This window comes from Triticum aestivum, chromosome 5D (assembly GCF_018294505.1).
Source record: "Triticum aestivum cultivar Chinese Spring chromosome 5D, IWGSC CS RefSeq v2.1, whole genome shotgun sequence".
NCBI lineage: Eukaryota > Viridiplantae > Streptophyta > Magnoliopsida > Poales > Poaceae > Triticum > Triticum aestivum.
This window is the reverse complement of record NC_057808.1, coordinates 203504759-203526186: the sequence shown is the minus strand read 5'-3', so window position 1 is coordinate 203526186 and position 21428 is coordinate 203504759. Positions and strand designations below refer to the sequence as shown.

The following is a 21428-nucleotide window of genomic DNA, read 5'->3' as shown; positions in this document are numbered from 1 at the left end:
TTGGTTCAAATGGATCTCTTCCAAGTTGAATGCTAGTTGCATTAACTCAAACAGCATCACATCTACATGCCATGATCATGCATCATATTGTTGCATATGCCTTTTTATTGATTGTCGACACCGTTCCTTCTCGATAGGTCCTGCTCCGAAGAGTGCTCGAGAGTACCTGTCTGAGGAGCAGTGAAACCCTGTTGATCTACAGGCAAGCAAACCCCCTTTGTTCATTCCGATACAATCCTACTCTCTCGCTCCTGCTCTCTTTTACTGCATTAGGACAACAATGATTCAACTGCTACTTTATGCTGCGGTAGTTGAACCCATTCCTCTGCATGACCTGTCATTGCCACAGTAAATAGTTGAAACCCACTAGCATGTGTAGGAGTTGTTTGAGCCATGTTGTGTTCCTACCATGCCTTGCCTGCTATTGCTTAGAGTTGTGTCAGGTCTGATTCATTGGGAATGAATTGGAGTGTTACGATATGTTCTGGTGCTGAGAGTTAAGTGTATGAACACGATTTGGTAAAGGTAGCGGTGAGAGGCCATGTAGGAGTACATGGTGGGTTGTCTCACTGGAACCGTCCTTAAGCACTGAGTTCTGTGTATGTTGTCCAATGACTAGCTACTACCACACATTGGGTTCCGGTAACTCGACCCCTCTCGACTTATTAACCAACTTGATCTCTGTCCAGGAGTTGCAATTAGTTTCTGGTGTTTGTAGGTAGTGTTAGTAGTCTACCAAGTGGCACCCGGCCAGGTGGGCTTGGGACAGACTAGGCACAAGTGGCACGGTGTACCAAGCGTAGATCCATCCGGCGAGGTGGGCTTGGGAACCCTGCACACATCGTTTGGGGCCGTGATCGACACCCCGGCCGGATCTCCTTGCGGATGGAATCCGAATAGGCGATAAACCTAGACTAGAGTCTTGTGTGGTTAGTCAGGTCGTGGCCGACACCCTCGCCAGGCTTCCGCTTGAAGGTTGCCGAGGTACATGACGTGTACATGGCGGTAAGTGGCGAGAGCGTGTGTGAAGCAGTACACCCCTGCAGGGTTATCATGATCTATTCGAATAGCCGTGTCCTCGGTTATGGACTTCTTGGATGCTTACGTGGTACATAGACAACTTGAAGTGGATACTCTAAAATGCTCAAGATAAGTGTGAGTGCTATGGATGGCTTCTCGTAGTGAGACGGGAATGAATCCATAGTGGTGTATTGAGGTGGTGATTAGTGGACTCGTGTGCGCCTTCTTACCTCAAAGAAGTTCCTCGTAGTCGTAGAGCAGGATAGCCACTGAGTCAAAGCTGGCTTGCTGCAACTAAACCCCACACTACCTTCTTGATACAAATGCATGTATGATAGGATCTGATGTAAGTCTTGCTGAGTACCTTTGTACTCATGTTGCTTTATTTATGTTTTTTTGCAGCGGGGACTTCAGTCTTACTAGTAGTTCCGCTTGGACTTCGACGAGTAGCTTGTACCTCAGCTACGATCTTGTACCCTTGGGAGGGGCTTGTAGATAGTTAGGCTTCTCAGCCTTTTCTTTTGTAGTTGTCTGTACTCAGACATGTAATGCTTCTGTTGCTTGTATGCTCTGAATGATGGGTCATGTGACCCCTGTTTGTACTTAATGCTATGTGGCTCTTCTGGGCCTTTTATCTATATGAGTTTGCGTTATGTTGTGATGCCATGTTGTACAGCACATACTTGCATGTTATGCGTACGTGTAACGTGTATTGCTATGTGTGGGATCCGACAACCTAGTTGTCTATCCTTGGTAGCCTCTCTTATGGGGAAATGTAGTCTAGTGCTTCCACCGAGCCATGGTAGTCCGCTACAGCCCGGTTTACCGGAGTCCTGCTAGCCCAGCACTACTGCTCCGGAACACCTAGACTGGCCGGCATGTGAGTCACTTCGTCCCTGTGTCTGTCCCTTCGGGGAAATGTCACGCGGTGACATCCGGAGTCCTGCCTAGCCTGCTACAGCCCGGGTTCCCGGAGTCCTGTTAGCCCAGTTGCTACAGCCCGGATTCACACGCTGCTGACCGACATGCTCAATGTTGTTTCATGTATGCCTGTCTCCGTAAGTTAGTGCCACTTTGGGTTCACGACTAGTCATGTCGGCCCGGGTTCTTTGTCATATGGATGCTAGCGACACTATCATATACGTGAGCCAAAAGGCGCAAACGGTCCCGGGCCATGGTAAGGCGACACCCGTGGGAATACCGTGCGTGAGGCCGCAAAGTGATATGAGGTGTTACATGCTGGATCGGTGTGACTTAGAATCGGGGTCCCGACATGAGGAAAGTTACGGCCAGTGCAAGACTCGAGTCCAATGGATTCGAAGATACTGGGCTGAACAGTGGTTCAGGTATAACTTTGTAACCCCTGAATATGCAGAGAAGAATGCTATCAAGCGCCCATGGGGAGATATTCTGTACAGGAATCTGCAGCCAAAGTCGAAGTCTGAAGCCATTGCTCAAGGCTTCTACGCATGCATAGTCTGAGGACCGAAGCCTGAGAATGTTGATCCGTCATCTATGCTATGGTGTCGCGAAGACAATCTCTTCAATCGCAATTTTCTGTTTGCAAAGGAGTCAGCTGCCAAGAACAAGAAGGCATTCGGACTCGACTTCAACCCTGGTCCATCTGCTCCAAGGGTTGATGGCACACGTGACGCAAATCCCAATGTCATTGGCCCCTTCAACAACTTTGATGGCCTCCTCTCTCATATCGCTGCTCAGAGGGCTATGGTGGATCAATCTGCTGATGACGCAGATTCTGAAGATGCGCCAGCATCACCGAAGCAGAAGAAGAAGAAGAAGAAGAAGAAGAAGAAGAAGAAGAAGAAGAAGAAGAAGAAGAAGAAGAAGAAGAAGAAGAAGAAGAAGAAGAAGAAGAAGAAGAAGAAGAAGAAGAAGAAATCAAAAGCTTCGTAGCCCTCTGTCACACCAAAAGCTTCGAATGTGAAGCTCTTGACCACTGCACCTCCTGAACCCAGTGTGCAGTCTGAAGATTTGTCTCATGTCTCCAAGAAGGCCGAACAGTCCAAGAAAACCAAGAAGCCCAAGAAAATTTCTAGGCATGAACTGACTCCTGCTACCGTTCTGCGCAATGAGGATGACACCATTGATCTGTCCAGTGATGAAGATCTTGGTGATGATGCCCTTGAGATGCTGATCAAGAGCAAGGGCGGAGATCTTCAACGATTTGCCCCTCTTTGATGTTGACATTCTGAACAACTTTACCGATGAGTGGTTCGATGACCAAAGCATCAGTATTGATGATCTTCAGTTACCCGTGGACATTAGCGTCACGTTTCATGGAGCCATTTCCAATGAAGTGGCCTTCGCTCAGAAAATTGTTGAAATCAAGAACAAGATTGACTAAAGCTCTTGGGCGTCCTAGCATCGATCCCAAGATGGCTACCAAGCAAAAGAAGAAGTCTAATGTGGCCCAAACTGAAGCACCAAGGCAGGAAGAACCTCACGTTGTCTTCCCTGCCAGCATGACAGGCTCGAAGCCTAAGGTCACCTCAGCAGCTTCAGAGCTGAAGAAGACAAGGGCAGCTAAAGCCGAAGCCAGGAAATGCAAGCACAAGGATGCTTCTAATAATGCCCCATCCAAGAAGAAATTGAAGACAAAGTCTTCAAAGAAAGAGCGTGCTGCCGCCTCTGAGCCCCTCAATGTTGAACCCATTTCCGTTGCTCTTCCAGCCTCAACCAACCAAGAGCGTCATCTTGTCATTCATGAGCCTGCTTCCACAGAGGTTCCTGAATATGAAGAAGTTCCAGCTGTTGACCCCATCACAGCTGAAGACATTGGTCGTGAAGACAATGTTGAAGATGATGTAGTCCTTCCTCAACTCGAGCCCCAGTCAGTATCATCGCCTGCTCGAATGAGCAGTGAACTAATCAGCACTGGTCGTTCGTTGATGCTAATTGCTCAAGATGACTCATGGGCCGAGCGCCCATAGCAAGACACCCCCATTCATGATGAGACACCCAGAACACCACCACCTCAAGTCACCATTCCGGTGCTTGACAACGATAACTACATGGTGCAGACCACTCCCTCACCAAAGGCGTCGCCCGCATTTCGCAGGCTTCGCAAAGGCCCCATGCCACAGGTGACCATGTCGAGCATTCCGGAAGGGGAAGTGCACCAAAGCTCAGTAGCACGTCAAGTGTTTCCTGAAGCCACCCCTACTGCGAATGTCTCTAACTCTAAAGCTAAAGTCACTGAAGACATTACAGCTGCATCAGCCGATGAGGATAATGGAGAAGCAAGAGAAGAAGAAAGAGTTGCCACACCCCCTGCTGTTGATCAAGTCATTCTTGAGGAGAATGTGATTGTGCCCGACCCTCCTGTTATTGAACCAACGGAGGTTGAAACCACTGAGGCTGCCACAAACAATGCTACTAAAGCCAATGACATTGTCATGGCTGAAGACAATGTGGAGCCTGAAGCTCATGTGGTGCCTGAAGCCAATGTGGATGCTGAAGCAACTGTTCCACCTCCAAGGCCTCACACAATTGAACAGGCCTATGATCATGGCCAGCTTCTCACAGCGAGATGGCCCATTTTGGTTCCTCCCACATCTCCCGAACCACAGTATGACTACCATGTGGAGCAGAGGCCACAAGTTCAGAAGCCCAAGCCACGACTGCCAAGGCTTCCTGGTGCTGCGACTACACCGGGTTCTTTCAGCGTGAATAGCTTCAGAGCACACAACACCTTCTATGACAGTGCCAAGAATCCATACTCGAAGCCAAAGATCTCTTCCGATCGATTTTGGAGCCATCAGCATCGCAGCTATTACTCCTGCATCCTATACAATCAAGAGCGAATCTTTCCACATATGCGTCTTGATTGTGAAGCTATTGTTGGGCTGCCCTGTCTTGAAGAAGCTCTTGACTGCTTTAGAGAGGTTGGTCTTCTGCCATTTGTAATGGACAAAGAGCACTGGAATGAAGAGCTTCTACTGCAGTTCTATGCCAGACTTCATATTTGTGGCTACAACAGGGATCCGAAGACATGGATCCTTGAGTGGATGTCAGGTGATGTGCATCATGAAGCCAAAGCTCAAGACACCATCGAGCTTACTTCCCTGCCCACTCCAGGTGAGTTGTACGAGCCTGGTTGTCAGCTTCATAGAAATGAACTGCAGAGTATTTTGCAGAGGCCTGAGCCAAATATGAGTGAGATGCTCAGTATGATGAAGCCACTGCCTCAAGATGTTGAATACCCCAAAGAGTTCTTTGTGAAGGACCTCGAGTACTTGCCACGCACAGTTTATCATATTCTGAGGCGTACTCTATGGCCAATCAAGGGACATTCTTCTGAAGCCAAACTTGAAGGAGCCATCAAGACTTTGGTATTTTATATCATCAATGGCATCAGATTCAATACCCAGGATTTCTTCATCAGACAACTAGCTGCATCTGGGATTGATCTGTTTGGCTTGAAGTTTTATGCTCCATGGGTGATGCGCCTGATCAAGCTCCATTCTTCTGTTGACTATCAGCCCTCAGCGCGCAACCATCTTGTCTTTCTGCCTGAGGTTGATCTGTCCATTGAAGCCATCTACCCCGAGCCTGCCAAGAAGCCTCTACATCTTCACAATGCTGAACACCAAAGCTTCTCGCAAGCAATGGTGGGAATTCTTGTCCCCAATGCTGGAACTCCCACTTATCCTCTGGCTGGCAATATGAGAATGCCACATCATGCCAACACCGAAGCCACTGTCAGTACGGTTGCCCAAAGGCCTCGGAAGCGTTCTCGTGTACTCAATGACCGAGAACTTCTTGTGGCCTTGCATCAGAAGCAGGACAAGCATCATGACTGGCTAAAGCGTCAGATGCAGAGTATCTTGGTGGATGTCAATCGCATTCGAAACTTGGCCACCAAGAACTCATTTGTTGCCCATGAAGCCTATCGGCAGTCCTGGAAGAGTCTCACACTGCTTTGTCCTGAAGACGATCTTCGCAAAGATGGCTTCATTAAGGACTTCAAATTTGATTCCAGGCCCCCACAGACGATCTTCGCAAGTTGGCGTCGCACTCCCTCAATTAAAGATTCTGAGCATTCATCTTCGGCTTCAACTGTTGTTGCGAGAGTCGTCAATGAAGAAGACGACGCCACTTCACCAACCATGGCTGCACTGCATCTCGACACTGCATCAGGCCCGTCTGCACCACCGAACTTGAACATCGACCCTGCTCCTTCATCTACTCCTGATGGGAACGAGTAGGTACTCTATATCTTCAAACCTTTTTGGTCCTCACTGACAAAAGGGGGATAAACTTATGAGTTGATAGTCTTCAAGCGGGTCCTTATTGGGTGGTTGCTTTATTTTTGCCAAGTCTTTACAACTCTCGTCTTTTGAAACATTTGGTTCTTTGAGTTCTAACACTTAAACTCGATGGTCGTCTGCTACTTTTTTTGCTATCTTGTGATGCGATGATAAATTCCGCATGAAGCCATTCCACAGACGTCCATTTTTCATTATTCATGGCATTATCTTCGTTATCTCTTTATATGCATGATGAATTGTCTTCATAAGATGAAGAGGATCTCCACAAAGTTAAACCTGCCATGTGCATTTGCATTCAAAAGCAAACTACTTATATGCACATCTTTAGGGGGAGCCTTTGCTACTTATGAAGACAATGCCTTAATTCTTAAACTTTCACATACTTTTATCCCCGTTGAAAACTTCAACCGGTTTGTCATCAATCACCAAAAAGGGGGAGATTGTAAGTGCATCTAGTGCCACCCTTAGTTGGTTTTGGAGTATTGACGACAAGCTTGGTTGAGGGACTAATGTGTTTGTGAGAATTGCAGGATAACACAGGTAGTAGTCCCATATTGATTCGGTTTACCTACCAGAGATGACCCCTAAAAATGTGTGAAGACATTGAAGACAATGGTGGTATGTGAAGATATTCACAGTGAAGATTATGACATGAGAAGACATTCACATGAAGACTATGGAGTGTGAAGACATAGTTGTTTCGTAGATTCCTTTTCTTCTTTGTTGAGTCATAGGAACCACCGTACTGTTAAGTGGGGTCCAAGTGAACAAAGTCAGAGTGACTAATGTGATGCTCAACCAAATCCTATGTCTTCGAGCGAAGACAATGAGAGCAAATCTTATCCAGAGCTGGATGAGTCAGCTTTACTTTTAGCCCAAGTCAAGATGTCGCGTGTGTTTGAAATCTGACCGTTGGACACATGTCAGTTCCTTAGTGACCTAGGGTCATTTCGGACAAATCAGGTCGGGTTGCCTCCTGGCTATAAATCCCCTACACCATAAGTTGGTGGCTGCTCAGAGTTAGTGCACGGCTTTTGTCGTTTGAGAGCAACCCACCTCCGAAGCATTTGAGAGAGAGATCCTTGCGAGGACAAAGCCCAAAACACCCAGCGCCAAAGAGTGTTAGGCATCACTGAAGTCTTTCTGTCTGCGTGATCTGAAGACTTGTTACACTTGAGGACTATGAATCCTCCAGCCGGTTAGGCGTCGCGTTCTGAGCATCCAAGAGCTATTGTGGATTGCCAGTGAACAAAGTCTGTGAAGGTTTGGAAGTCTACCTTGAAGACTTACCAAAGTGATTGGGCGAGGACTGTGTGTTCTTAGCTCAAGGGGAATAAGGTGAAGACGCGGTCTTCTGAGTTGAATCTCAGCCTCCCTAACCAGACGTACAGTTGTCAGAGCAACTGGAACTGGTCTACCAAATCCGTGTCCTCTCCAAGCAACTGGTTCTATCATTCCCATCTCTTTACTTTATAGTTTGTCTTCGTGAAGTCATTGCCTGCTTGCATAATCTGATTGGCTTCACTGTGTGAAGACTGTTTGCTGTTTGGCTTCATACTATCTTCCATCCTGATCCATACTACCTAGCTGCTGATAGTCTTCGTGCTTTCACTTCATTGCTTACTTGACTATGGCTTGTCTAGTGTAGTCTACCTTCCGCTGCATAGCAATAGGTTCATTTCTACTGTTTGTCTTCAAAGCCCCCGTGTTTCGAAGACTTCCATAAAAATCACCTATTCACCCCCCCCCCCCCTCTAGTCGATAACTAGCACTTTCAGAAGCTCATGACATAGTAAACAAAATGATGCGAAACATCCTTTGGTCATCCCCATGGACACGTCATCATCACCCAAGGCACCAAGTGGACCCATGATAAGGGCTCGTGCAAGAGCTACCGAAACCGAGGTGAACTCCCTCCTTGCCCAACTCCCTTTCAAATCACATCAGACATGGCTACTACCTCAAGCGGAGACACTTTGCATACCCAGGTACCAAGGAACCAGCCATGGAGAAGCTAAGGAGCAAGGCCAAGCGATGGAGGAAGAAGAACATGAAGACGGAGAGCAAACTACACAAGTCAGCACTGATAGAGGCAAAGGTGTCCCGATGTTTCAATGAGAAGTAGCTATTGTTTTCGGTGGAAGTCGACTTTGATGATCCGACTACGAACGTGCAAAGACGTCGTGCCTTGGCAATCGCTAAACCAACTCCGAGAGGTTATTGACCACGCCAGAGCACGATCAACCTGACCACAAGGGTCTATTTCCTACACGCAAACGAAGAACAAGCAAGAAGCTGAGATTGCAATCTGGATATTGCGAATATAAGAGGAAAGCTTCATTGATCAAAGTGTGGTACCGAAACGTCTTGGCCTTGTCGTTGGACACAAATGAAGTACGCGCGTTGCACTATGGCGAACTTTAATCTAAACAAAGCCCAAGTCTAAATGATGCCTTCGGGGCTATATTTATAAGGGGGAGGGGATTTCGTCCCCCCTTGGCAAGGTGGGAGTAAAATACATCCCGAGTCGTTTCCCCTATAATACGGACTCTGAAAACAGCCTACGCAAAGTTATTTCGAAATTACATGGGCCTGGGCCAGAAATAAGGTGGTGTGCCACCTATAATAAGCCATGAACAAAATTTATGAAAGATCACCTTGTATATTTCGTCCATGTGCTTGTATGTCATCGTGGTGGCTTCAAAGTGCTGAAATCTCCACTAGAAACTCTGTTCTTGTTCCCTTCGCGTGTGCCTTCAACTCCATGCTTGATCCTACTCCAATGTTCATCCTTCTTATCAATGTTGGGCCCTTCATTCATTAGCAAAACAAATGCATCCAATTTAGGCAGCATCATATACTCATGAACATTAGAATCATTACCAAGAGCGAAGCACCTGATGATTTAATTGGCGTGCGCGAGCTCTAGTAATTGGTCCAATATATGTAGCAGCAGGGGCTGTGAGTGACTATGGTGTGATGTCCTCATCAAGAACCTACCCGGATGATCCGTACGACATCTGGACGATCCGGCCCTCCTCAGAAGACATCAGCAGCCTCTCCACGAAGCAGGATCATCCAGGATTCTACCCGGATCATTCGGACAAGCCCGGACGTCCGGCCCAGCCGGATCATCCGGACATTGCCTGCGCGCATGACTAGGGTCGAGGCCCATCCCTTCCTCACTTAGACTAAATATTCGTCTCCTACCTCTGTTTTAGGGTTAGCAAAGCATATGTTATGATCTAGAGAGAACTTTGATCATCTACCTCTTCCCTTGCAGATCAAGACCTCTTAGAAGAAGATCCCCAAGAGGATATCAAGACCTCCTCCCCTAGGGATTGGAGAAGACTATTATCAAGACCTCAATTCCTCTTAGGATTAGGAAAAAAACTACCCTTTGCTATTTCCTCTTGTTGGATTTGGATCTTGAATCTTGTATGTGTATATGGATTTAGTGGATGTGAGACCTTGGATCTTTCATGTGAGTGTTTTCCTCTTGTGTTTGTGCTTGATTTTCCCTCTTCCCCTTTCAAGTGTGAAGAAGATCACCACCTAGGATTTCACCCTACAACACAAAGTGTAAAGCCATCACTCAAGTGTGGTAAACCTTGATGGTGAGAGGCGGGCCATATATTTGAACACCCCCCTGCCTCACATGTAGGACGTGGGATCGATCTAGGGCGTAGAATCTTTTTTTAATACTACGTTGGCATGGTCTTCAACTTGAGGTCTCTTGGCTCTGATATCATATTAAATTCAGCTTCAACCAATTATTTATTTTAGAAGTCTAAACTAATGGAGAGAGACATGCAATATATTTCAACAATGCGGAGTGCAAGAAGCTCAACACGCCATATAGGTCAGAGCAGGTGGTTGATGTACTATGAACCCTCACTGAAGGTACCTAAGATGGAATAACAAGAATGACGTGAGCGGAGAGTTGATTTTTCAGGTGAGATGCATGGCCGAGGAACGAGGGAGTCAAAGGAGAACAACTCTAATAGATGGGAGGCACCAACTCAAGGTATGCTGAAGATCATTGTACACTAGTTTGGAGGCTGGGGAGTGATTGTGCGGGGATCATAACGCTGGTCACAACGGAAAACGCTGGTCACAATGGAAAGTATTGTATAAGTATCACCCACATGCCATATACTCCCTCCGTAACGTCTTACATTTGTTTATGATAACGCACGTGGCTTTGCCAAGCTTGGCGTTGGTTGTAAGATCCCACCACGGTGATCTCGGAGCAAAGATGTTCCAGCCTTGTGTTGCTGCAATAAGTTACCTCCAAAGTTACAAATACGTATTAAATACCGCAGATACAAAAGTACTACAACATCTGAAGGATTTTCACCGATTTTTTCGAACATGTCAGAGGACACACATATACTCTCATGCATTAAATGTTGATATATGTATATAAATACACAGATCTCACGTAGTACATGCCATCCTTGAATTGGACGTAACGATTCAGATGGGGAAGTCCAGACATTGCCGCGTGGATACTCACTTCCTATTTCTTTCTCATTTGAAAAGGAGGAATGCAACAAAAAAAAGGCAAGAAACAAATAAAAATAAGAACCTGCACCAGCCACTTGTACTGAACTCCTCAGCTACCACAGATGTATACACTATGAGACCAGCTCCAGGGAACAAATAAGTATGCAAAAAGAAGGGGTGTGATGGAATAAGCAATGGTGACGTAGTTCTGAAACCCTAATCAGGAACTAGCATTAATCAATTTCGAAGGCCTCGCTTCCACGTATATGATTTGATCTGATACTGCTCCACCCCCACCCCACATGTGTAGCAGGAAATTAATCACATTTGATGTTTCTGTAGATTCTCCTCACGAAAAGAGTTGACCCTACATAGCCAATAGCACCTGAATCACCAAAATAGATGTCAGAACATCAAAGTGGTCTTTAAACATTGCAATGTATAGCAATCATTAGTGCTAAAGAGTGCTTACCGCAAAGTATTCCCAGACCAAGACAGAACATCAATGTGTAGCCAAAGTAGAAACTTGTCTGGAAAAAGCCGGACATCTTTGTCTTCACATGATAGTAGTAGATGGAGTACAGGTACACATATAGCGCTGTTGATGCAGCGGAGAAAAACGAGGTCCATTGCCAATGATAGTTCTCAGCATTCAGCAAGAAATAAGTACCGACAATTGTGACACAGATTGTAACTATTAGAAGAATGACAAAGACCAGCAACATGAAGCCGTAAACATAATACACCTGCCAAGAACCAAATAACATTGCATAATCAGATGCTCATATAATGGAAATTGCAGGAAGGTGCTTCAGAATAAGGCATGGACAAATGTAATATGAAGCAAGGACAGAAAAATCCTTTCCACACTATGATAAGTGGCTAACATGATTTTGATGATTAAAAGATAGTATTTTGTACAAAATGTCTACAATGATTTCCTTGTTTACCTTGTAGTTCCAGAATGATGTGAACACAAAGTACATCTCGATGAAGATGCTGCCAAAGGGAAGCAGCCCACCCATCAATGAGATGACAGAAGGTGTAAGGTACCACTTCCTCTCGGGAATAGGCCGTGGAATAGTCTTTACTCGGCAGGGATTGTTAGGAGCCCCACTCCAGTTTCTACCAACGACCGTTCCCAAAAGCACCAGTGGAAAAGATATGAAAGCCCAAAGGACAAACATGACAACCATTGTACCAAATGGTATTGCCGCTAATGACCCATAGAAGATTGCAATTGTATTCAGTGCAAAGCCAATTGCAAAGTGCAAGAATGGAAAGAGGGATGCTGTAAGGATCATAGCCTTTATCCAGTTTTTACCTGCCATGGAATCAAGTCATGAAGTGAGGAAATCAAATATAAACTTTAGAATCTTCTACAAAAGAGTTAGATGCCATGATAACATGATGAAATTAGAAAGAAAAAATCAGAAGAAAGACAAGACTGTCCAAACAAATACTGATAGTCTAAGAAAGAAACAAAATCCTGCAACTTGTCAACAAGAAGTGAAGGACCATACCGCCATTCCTCGAGTACAGACCAGCACTAACATATCCAGAAATAAAAGATGTAAGAGCATAGCACACGATGAAGGTTGTGATGATAGCCCCTCGCCTGAGAAACATTGGCATGTAAGTTAGAGAATAGGAATCGCATGCTCAACATGCAAGAAAGAACCATGCTCCATGCTAAAAACAACGAAAGGCTTTTTGTAACACAGCATAGGTTGTTTGACATTTCAGGATTTGTTCACTTCTCTGTACCCTACCTCCATGGGATCTGTGCATCTCAAGAGAAGGACATAATACCGCCACTCCAATTTGCAAAACTGAATACAAGGTAACTTTCAGATAACTAAAAGCAGGATTTATTTTCCTGAACTATTTTCGTGTGTCTAGAGGAGAAAGGAGAAATACTACACTATGTTATACTCCCTCTGTCCCAAAATAAGTGACTACAGGGGGGGGTAGTTTTTATCCAAAAGGTTCACGTCCAAGCAGAAAGAGAACAGGTAACTGCAACTGCCAGAAGGTTTAGGCACCACTGTGGTGTTGCGGTAGGGCAAAACAGTATAACAAGAGGAAGGGAGGGGAGTAGGCTAGGACGGGTCACGGGAAGCACCAAAGATATGGAAAAAGAGAGATTTGCAACCATTGACTTGAATGGATAAGCCATTGCCCTATCCTTTATGTATGACCAGCCTAACATGTATGTCCGAATTTATCTCATCATCCTAATTTAACTTGAATATTACCGTTTAATAAAGACCAAACCATCTACAACACTTCATGTGTTGCCACCGATGCATGTGGCCAACAACGGCGGTAGCGTTGGCCCCACATGACACAAAATTAACTTTCTGTGCTTAAAAAGCCTTGCAGTCCCAAACAAGTTGGGGTAGGCTAGAGTTGAAACCCATAAGATATCGAAACCAAGTCATGGTTCTGGCACGTGGATAGCTAACTTCCACGCACCCCTGTCCATGGCTAGTTCTTTGGTGATACCCAAGTCCTTCGGATCTCTCTTTTACGGACTCCTCTCATGTCAAGTTTGGTCTACCCCAACATCTCTTGACATTATCAAAGCGTTTTAACCGTCCGCTCTGCGTTGGCGCTTCTGGGGGCCTGCGTTGTATATGGCCAAACCATCTCAAGCGATGTGGACAAGCTTCTCCTTTACCCTGGCTTGGGACCAGCTATGTTATTAATCCCTTAATTCAAGTTAAGTGAAACCCAAGGACAATAAATTGTAATGCCATCCCACATCCTCCAACTATCAGATGTTGCTCACTGATACTTAAGCGAGTACTTTACTCTACGCATGTGTGGAGTACTCCAGAACACTGCATTCAGGTTTTTAGATGTTCAAATAGGAATACAAAACAAAACAGTGAATACTATCTTGAACAAGTGTTATTTGCAATAAGGAACAGATCAGTCACAATTTTCAGTAACAGCGGTAAACGAAGAGAAATGCAATGGTAGAGACTAGAATCTTCTTCAGTCCATCAATAATGCTTCCTAATCAATATATTATATGTAATACCTTTTTTTATTTGCACATGTAATAGTTAAGAAGTCGGTGCTCATTTTTTTCTCACCGATTTTTTAATAGTTTATTCAGGTAAAAATGAATTTAACTAGAAGAGATCAAAATTCAATCTAGCAGGTATGAGAATGTTGTCAGCATTTGAAAATAGACACGACACTACATTGCCACATTCCTATCCAGGGATCATCATCAAAAATGGTGGAAACAGGCAGATGCCAGCAATTTAAAACTTAAAGCAGCCAGAGGAAATTAAATCCCAGACACTTTTACATTGATCTTGAGCCAACTTTTTGTTTAAGTTACTGTCAGTTACTGTATTTAAAGAATGATACTTCATAATCGCAAATTTGCAAATGATTGGCAGTCAAGATTTTCTAAGAAAGGTACAGGATCTGGAAGGCTCCTCGCGAGAAACGAAGTTATGTTCTGGTACTCTGAACGCTGGTCCAGCTCATTTTCAAATATTCCTGCCCTTCATGCATCTTTTTACGTATTATTAATAGGGTACGACCATGCCACTTTTTTAGCTTGTCATGTATTTCAAGCCATGTGTTCTGCATGCAAGGCAAGGCAGAAAGGAAATGAAAAGCATGTGTATGATTTTGAGCATACCCAACATATAACATGCCAACGATGGCCAATACAATCACAAGTAGGATAAGAGCTGCCAGCTGGGTGCCGATACCAACAAGAGCAGAAAGAAGTGTCAAGCTTCTAGGAGGACGAAATACATCACCATGGACAAGTTTCCACCCAGATTCCTCATTAACATCTCTCTCCTAATAAAGCAAAGTCATGAGTACAGGCAACAGTTGAGTGGCAGTGGATAAAAACCAAGAGAGTTAATTTGGTTGGAATATTATTCAAGTGCAGCAAAATAGGCACCAGAATTCAGATGCTCACCAGTGACTCTAGATCATCATCATCACGAGCATATTTTGCATAATCATTTCTCAGTGTTCGCATCAATATCATTGAAACCAAACCAGTGAGAAAAATAACCATCATGAAAGAATTGAAAATGGAGAACCAGTGAATCTGAACATGAAAATTTAGAAATAAATTAGAACTTTCCAATGGTTAGTTCAAAGGGGAGATGCAGTTCGCTATTGTTGAACTGAAGGGTTATTCCCATTAGCAGGGAGAGGGTTGTGTGCTACGCATACTGGATTCTTTTTCCAAAAAGCAATCATTACCATTTACCTGGTGTTCAAAGAAAGGATAGTCCAGGTAAACTTCAAAACGGCGTGCAAATGAAACATCTGTTGGTACCCACTTCACTGAATATGTCATGTCCAACTTCTTACCAGCGTCAAGGAGCTTAGGAGACTCTTGGGTGAGATTAACATGAATTATCTACAAAATCAAATCAGATCCACTTATATATTCATGTTCAAACATCTACAAAAATAAAATCAGATTCATTTATAACTTGTCCAAATTATGTATTAATGTTCTGAATCAATGGAAGATGCATACCCTGTTATCGTTGTACTTTACAAGAATGTTTTTGTGCGTGTAAAGATAGTGCTTGTTTTCACTGTTTTTGTCAGTCTCTCCAACAAAACCTGTCAAAGCATATAACAACTGTCTTGTTAGGCAAAAGAAACAAAGATAAAGAATAGCAAAGAAAATACTAAGTTGACAGGAACATACCCCAAAGAGGCAGATCATCTAGGTGCATGGTGCACAAGCAATGCAAAAACCAGTGAAAAATGTTAGAAACACGAAATATGCCTAAAATCAGCGTAATACAACAAAATGTAATGCATCACATATTAATCCATGTACCTATGAAAAATTCAAACCAGTACGAGCTTTCAATGGCATCAGCAAATTGTTGAGTCTTCTTGGGATCTAGTTCCAGTGTGCAAATGGATCCCCTTTCCACATTTCCTAAAGCAAAGGCAACATAACATTTATATAATTAATAAGACAAACAAATGCATACCAAAAGAAAAATGCATATGTCGACATTCAGTAAATCACAAATAAATACAAGGATGGTCTGAGATTAACAAGAACATACTTAAGAACTTTATGTCAAGCTGACTATCAATCAACTCATTCCCACCCAGGACTTCTCCAAGACCACCCCACTTATGCCCAGGGTTCTCAGATGGTTGACAAAATGGGAGGCTGTGATAATTGTAAGTTTCTTGAGGATTATTGTAAGGTCCAACTTTATTCACCCAGAGCTTAACTGAATCTCCAGCTTTGTACTGCATGTAAGAAACATAAAGCAGATGAGAACTTAAAGCCACACGAAATGCTCATAGCACATGGTATTAGGCATAATTAATTTAGAAAGAAAGCATACTTGAAGATAATACAGAATGAAACAAATGTATAATGTAAATCTGCAAAACATTAGTGATTGGGGCTTGATGATGGCTAACGCTAAGGTACATTATGGAGAGAAGAAAAAAGCCATGGGTTCTCTTTCGTCATTACTCAGTCCTAAGTTACGAAAGCATTTTCTTAATTTTCATATAAGCAGTCAAGTTTGATCAACTAAAATATTCCGGTCATTAATACTCCAGTCAAGTAAGTCCTCCTATATAAGACAGTATATGTATCAATTATTAATCGAATAATAAGAGATTAGTTTATTGATCTATTATCTATCTCCCCAACATATGTTCTACTCCCAATCCCCTGCACCGTGCCATCCGTCCATCTTCATGGCAGTAGCTACCTATGTTGTTCCAGGCTACATGTCAATGAGGCATGGAGTAACATTTTCACAGACATGTGGGCCATTAGGGTCAGACTATCAGTGAGGCATGGAGTGGTATTTTGAGAAATGCCAATCTCAGTGGTGGCAAGCTATTTCCAAATCAATCTATATCAAGAAACCAATATAGAACTCCTCTCTAAAATAAATATATAACCGTCAGCAGTGCAATTGACTTTCTTTTATGTCCAAATATGATCGCAAGGACAGAGCACATGAGTTGCAGCATCACGCAGGATCAAGACCATTGGCAAGGAATTATTATCCTAGTTGCATGGACAACTGAATGTCTCATACTCCCATTTATTTCACCATATTGAAGATCGCGATGACAGATGCATGAAAGCTGGAATGCAAAATATTATCCTACTAAAATTTATTTGACAATGTTCATGATTAACCAAATCAAATCAATTCATATTGATCACAAGGAAACAAATGAACAGAAAAAAAGATTCACGCATAGATTTGACAAGAGAGTATGCTCTTGCTGCTCACTCCTTGGATTATAGCCTGCTATTTTCAACCACCAAGTGCACGCAAAACAAGTTATAGAACATTTTGTATGCAAGACAAGACCAAACTGTCAGCACCTCTCTATGAACCAAACAGTAACAATATCCTGAATCTAAGAAGTAGAAACCACAATGCAGCCTTCACTACATCTACAGGAACATACACTGCAGCCTCGAAGTACCTGGATGTACGCGAATTTCCTCCGATCAACATCAAGTTATTATATATCTAAGTTCAGAGTATCAGGCACCACCACTGGTACCATTCCGATCAGGTCCCGCACAGATCGAACTCATTTGGAGCACTAACCCTGTAGCACTTTATATTGTTTCCACCACCGTAAGCTAAGCTATGATGAATCATCCTAAGATTTAAAACCTCCTCCGTCGTTGAACACAAAGATTCTCGCGTCACATCAGCCACAACCTCCAGACAACCGAACTGCACTAAGAGCTCTAGGAACTAAAACCTCAGGACGCGAGAGCTGGAGAGACCAGCGCGAGATCGCGCCGATGGGCGATCAGATCTGACGCCACGGAATGGGAGCAACTAGAGCGATCAAACTGAGGGGGCCGACAAAAGGTTTTAGATCCAAGGGAAGATAGGGGGGGCGAGGCGGGGCTGAGCAGCGCACCTTGTGGTCAGACTCTGAGGCGAACGCGCGGAGCGGAGAAGCGAAGGCGAGGACGGCGGTGAGCGAGAGGAGGAGGACGAAGCGTCTGCGGCCGCCGCCGCGGGAGGAGGGGAGCATTCCGCCGGCGGCGAGATCTGAGGATGAAGAGGAGGCGGTCGCGAGCCTTCGGTCGGGTTGGCCCGAGAGAGCTGCCGCCTCGCGATTTCACTGCGGTTTTGGACGGTCTCTGATCTATCTATGGGATCTATTGGCCGTTGACTCTTTGATAAACAAATGGGCAGAGCAGGCAAATTCAGTGATTCTATGCCTTCCTAAAAAAATGATTCTATACAAAAGAAGTTCTCCTTCCGAGAAATTACTAGCGTGTCAGAATTAATAGTACCTCTTCCGTTTCAAAATAAGTGGTTTCTAGTACATCGAACATAAGTAATGCAAGAATTTTGTTGATTCATTAATAGTTTGATATCCTGAACTAGGAAGCCATAGTGTGATCCGTCCTTCTCTTTCCTGCTCATAAGATCATCGCCCTCCAAAAAATAAAATATGGCTCCATTGCAAAGCAAGCGGTAGCCCCTCGCTAATTACTAATAGATCCTGTTTAAGAGTATTATGTCAGTAAAACAATTGACGGCAAGAGGTGAAAATTATGTCACTCGTGTGATCACTCATTATCATACTCGAGCTTGCTTGCTCTAGCGGCATGGGGGGAAACCCTAGCCGCACCGCCAGGGACTACTGTCGGTGCTAAAACCGACGGATCTCGGGTAGGGGTCCCAAGCTGGCGATCTGAGCAAGATGGTAACACGAGAAAGTAGGGACACGGTGTTTTACCCAAGTTTCGGGCCCTCTCGAGGAGGTAAACACATACATCCTGCTTTTGATATTGATTGTGATGGAGTACATAGTACAATATGATCTACCTCAAGATCATATGAAGGAGTTCTAAGTTCTAAACCTCTCAGAAGCCTCTCCTCTATGGACTAAACTCTACGGCTTATATAGGCACCGGGGGTATCTAGGGTTTAAACACGGGCAGTTACAATCTAGGTTAAGCATGTTGATCATTCAATACGCCTTGAAGTGTACGCCAAGTCTTCGGAGATCTTCATCTTGATTACGTCGAGGGCCAGGGCATGTGTGGCCCATTCATCAGTCATTGGTGGGTCCTCGGCCCGGCCCGTAAGTGGCGGGCCGACATTGTAAGCATCACCTAGTCTAGGACACCGTCAGTAGCCCCAGAACTAGTCTTCAAGTCGAGGGTATATGGCATCTTCTTCGGGTAATTTTATAGTTTCAAGTCTTCGGCTTAGTAGACGAGTTCCACCCTCCACATCGGCTCCCGATTCCAAGGATATGCTCAGCTCCGAGGCCTTCTTGGCCCTTCCGAATGCGACCATGTGTTTTTCATGATAATCTTCCCCAGATAACAAGGGATGTCTTTTAACAAGACCCCTCCCCTCTCGGCACTATTTATCTTTTAGCAGGGATGAGGTCTTCTTTTAACTTAGCCATGAAGGCTTGCCACGAGAGGCGGGTCAAACCCTAACAACTTTTTCGGCTGAGAACCGAAGCGTCGTCTCCCGTGGCAGGGGCGAGCCGCCTCGTGATAACCCACAAGTATAGGGGATCGTTTGTAGCCTTTTTCAATAAGAGTGCCGAACCCAACAAGGAGCTAAAGGTAGAATTTATATTCCCTTCAAGTTCTATCGACCACCGATACAACTCTACGCACACCAACATTTGCTTTACCTAAAAACAAGTAATAAACTACTTTGTAGGTGTAACGGGATAAGTTTGCAAGATAATAAAGAACGTGAAAATAAAAGTTAGGTGATGTTTTAATAAAAGAACGATTAAGTTAGTACAACAAGCGTGGAAAAGTGGTGGTAGGATTTTGCGAAATTTGTCTTAGGCAATTGATAACAAGATCGGTAATCATTATTGCAATTTTATATGAGGGAGAGGCATGAGCTAACATACTTTTCGTACTTGGATCATATGCAATTATGATTGGAGCTCTAGCAAGCATCCGCAACTAGTAATGATTATTAAAATAAAACCCAACCATAGTTTTAAGTGTAAAGTCCCCTTTAATCCCATACGCAACAACCCACTTACCCGAGTTTTGTGTTCATGTCGCTCACGCAACTCAGTTGGTAAGTAAATCATGAACACCCTACAAAGAAAATGCCCCACGTGTGTGCGGCATGGAAGGCACCATAGGACAGCACCAAAATAAAACATGCAACTCAAACCAATCAAGATCATCAATCAACCCACAAGACAAAAAGAATATACTCAAACATCATAGGATGGCTGCACATCATTGGATAATAATATATAACATAAAGCACCATGTTCAAGTAGGGGGTGCAACGGTTTGCAGGAGAGTGGACCGATAAGTATAGATGAGGGAAGGTGATGGTGATGACGGCAGCGAAGTTGTTGATGAAGATCACCGTCATGATGGTTCCCCTGGTGGCGCTCTGGCTCCACCGGAAGCGAGGGGGAGAGGTCCCCCCTCCTTCTCCTTCTTGCTTGGCCTTCTCCCTAGATTGGAGAAGGATTCCGCTCTGGTCCTTGGTAGCCATGGCCCCCGAGGGGCGGGAGCCCCCTAGATTGGATCTCTCTCTCTCTCTGTGTGTGTGTGTGTGTTTTCTTCTCTGTTTTGCGTCCCTGTTTCCTCGCCGAACACCGTTTCTTAAATATCCGAAGATCCGTAACTCCAATCGGGCTGAAACTTTAACACAATTTCTTTTCGGATATTAGCTTCCTTGTGCCTGAAGGACAACCCCAACCGACCTTAGAGGAGGCCACAAGCTTGCCTGGCGCGCCCCAGGGGTAGGGGGCGCTGATACGTCCATTTGACATCATGTTTTCCTACCGTTATTTATAGTGTTTTTATGTATTATAACACTTTGTGGAATAATTCTAATGCCTTTTCTCTCATAATATGCAAGGTTTACACAAAGAGGGAGAATACCGGCAGTTGGAATTCTGGACCTGAAAATGCTATGTCAAAGATACCTATTCTGCACATCTCCAAATGAGCTAAAATTTTACGGGGAATTATTTTGGGATATATAATAAATATTGGAGAAAAGAACTACCAGAGGGGGGCTGCCAGGTGGCCACAAGACACCAGGGCACGCCAGCCCCCCTCCCCCCCCAGGGGCGCCCTAGTGGGTAGTGGGCCACCCAGTCCACCTCTGGTGCCCATCTTCTTGTACATAAGGTCTTTTGACCTAGAAAAAAATAAGGAGAGGACTTTCGGGACAGAGCGCCGCCGTCTTGAGGCGGAACTTGGGCAGGAGCACTTTTGCCCTCCAGCAGAGCGATTCTGTCGGGCTGATACGACTCCAACGTATCTATAATTTATGAAGTATTCATGTTGTTATATTATCATTCTTAGATGTTTTACAATCATTTTATAGCAACTTTATATCATTTTTCGGGACTAACCTATTGACCCAGTGCCTAGTGCCAGTTGCTGTTATATGTTCATGTCATGCCTAGTGGTAGCTTCGCATTGGGTTTAGAAAGTGAAATCTTTTGAAGCTTGACAATCACAATATTGGTCATACAAGCAATTCATGAATGATTAGTAGAAGGAAGAGAACTTTCACGCGCAAATACACTATCTTGGAAATCTTTTGTGATTGTGAG

At 44.3% G+C, this 21428-nt stretch overlaps 1 protein-coding gene across 1 annotated transcript; it reads right to left on the bottom strand.

The window, feature by feature from the left end:
• Positions 1-10693: 10693 nt before the first annotated feature.
• LOC123120067 (transmembrane 9 superfamily member 1) lies at positions 10694-18009 on the bottom strand. Its single transcript, XM_044540074.1, has 12 exons — positions 17763-18009; positions 15905-16097; positions 15667-15771; positions 15532-15549; positions 15355-15443; positions 15079-15231; positions 14779-14913; positions 14488-14654; positions 12344-12438; positions 11771-12144; positions 11293-11566; positions 10694-11205 (listed from the first exon to the last, which is right to left on the bottom strand). The coding sequence occupies exons 1-12, from the start codon at positions 17877-17879 to the stop codon at positions 11138-11140; spliced, it is 1788 nt and encodes a 595-aa protein (XP_044396009.1). The 5' UTR covers positions 17880-18009; the 3' UTR covers positions 10694-11137.
• Positions 18010-21428: the final 3419 nt, after the last annotated feature.

Excerpts from the sequence above, each read along its gene's own strand:
- LOC123120067 (XM_044540074.1), bottom strand. The coding sequence starts at position 17,879 with ATGCTCCCCTCCTCCCGCGGCGGCGGCCGCAGACGCTTCGTCCTCCTC. Across the intron at positions 15,232-15,354 it reads TAAAGTACAACGATAACAGG|ATAATTCATGTTAATCTCAC; the intron begins GTATGCATCTTC and ends TTGATTTTGTAG. Across the intron at positions 11,567-11,770 it reads CATCATTCTGGAACTACAAG|GTGTATTATGTTTACGGCTT; the intron begins GTAAACAAGGAA and ends GGTTCTTGGCAG.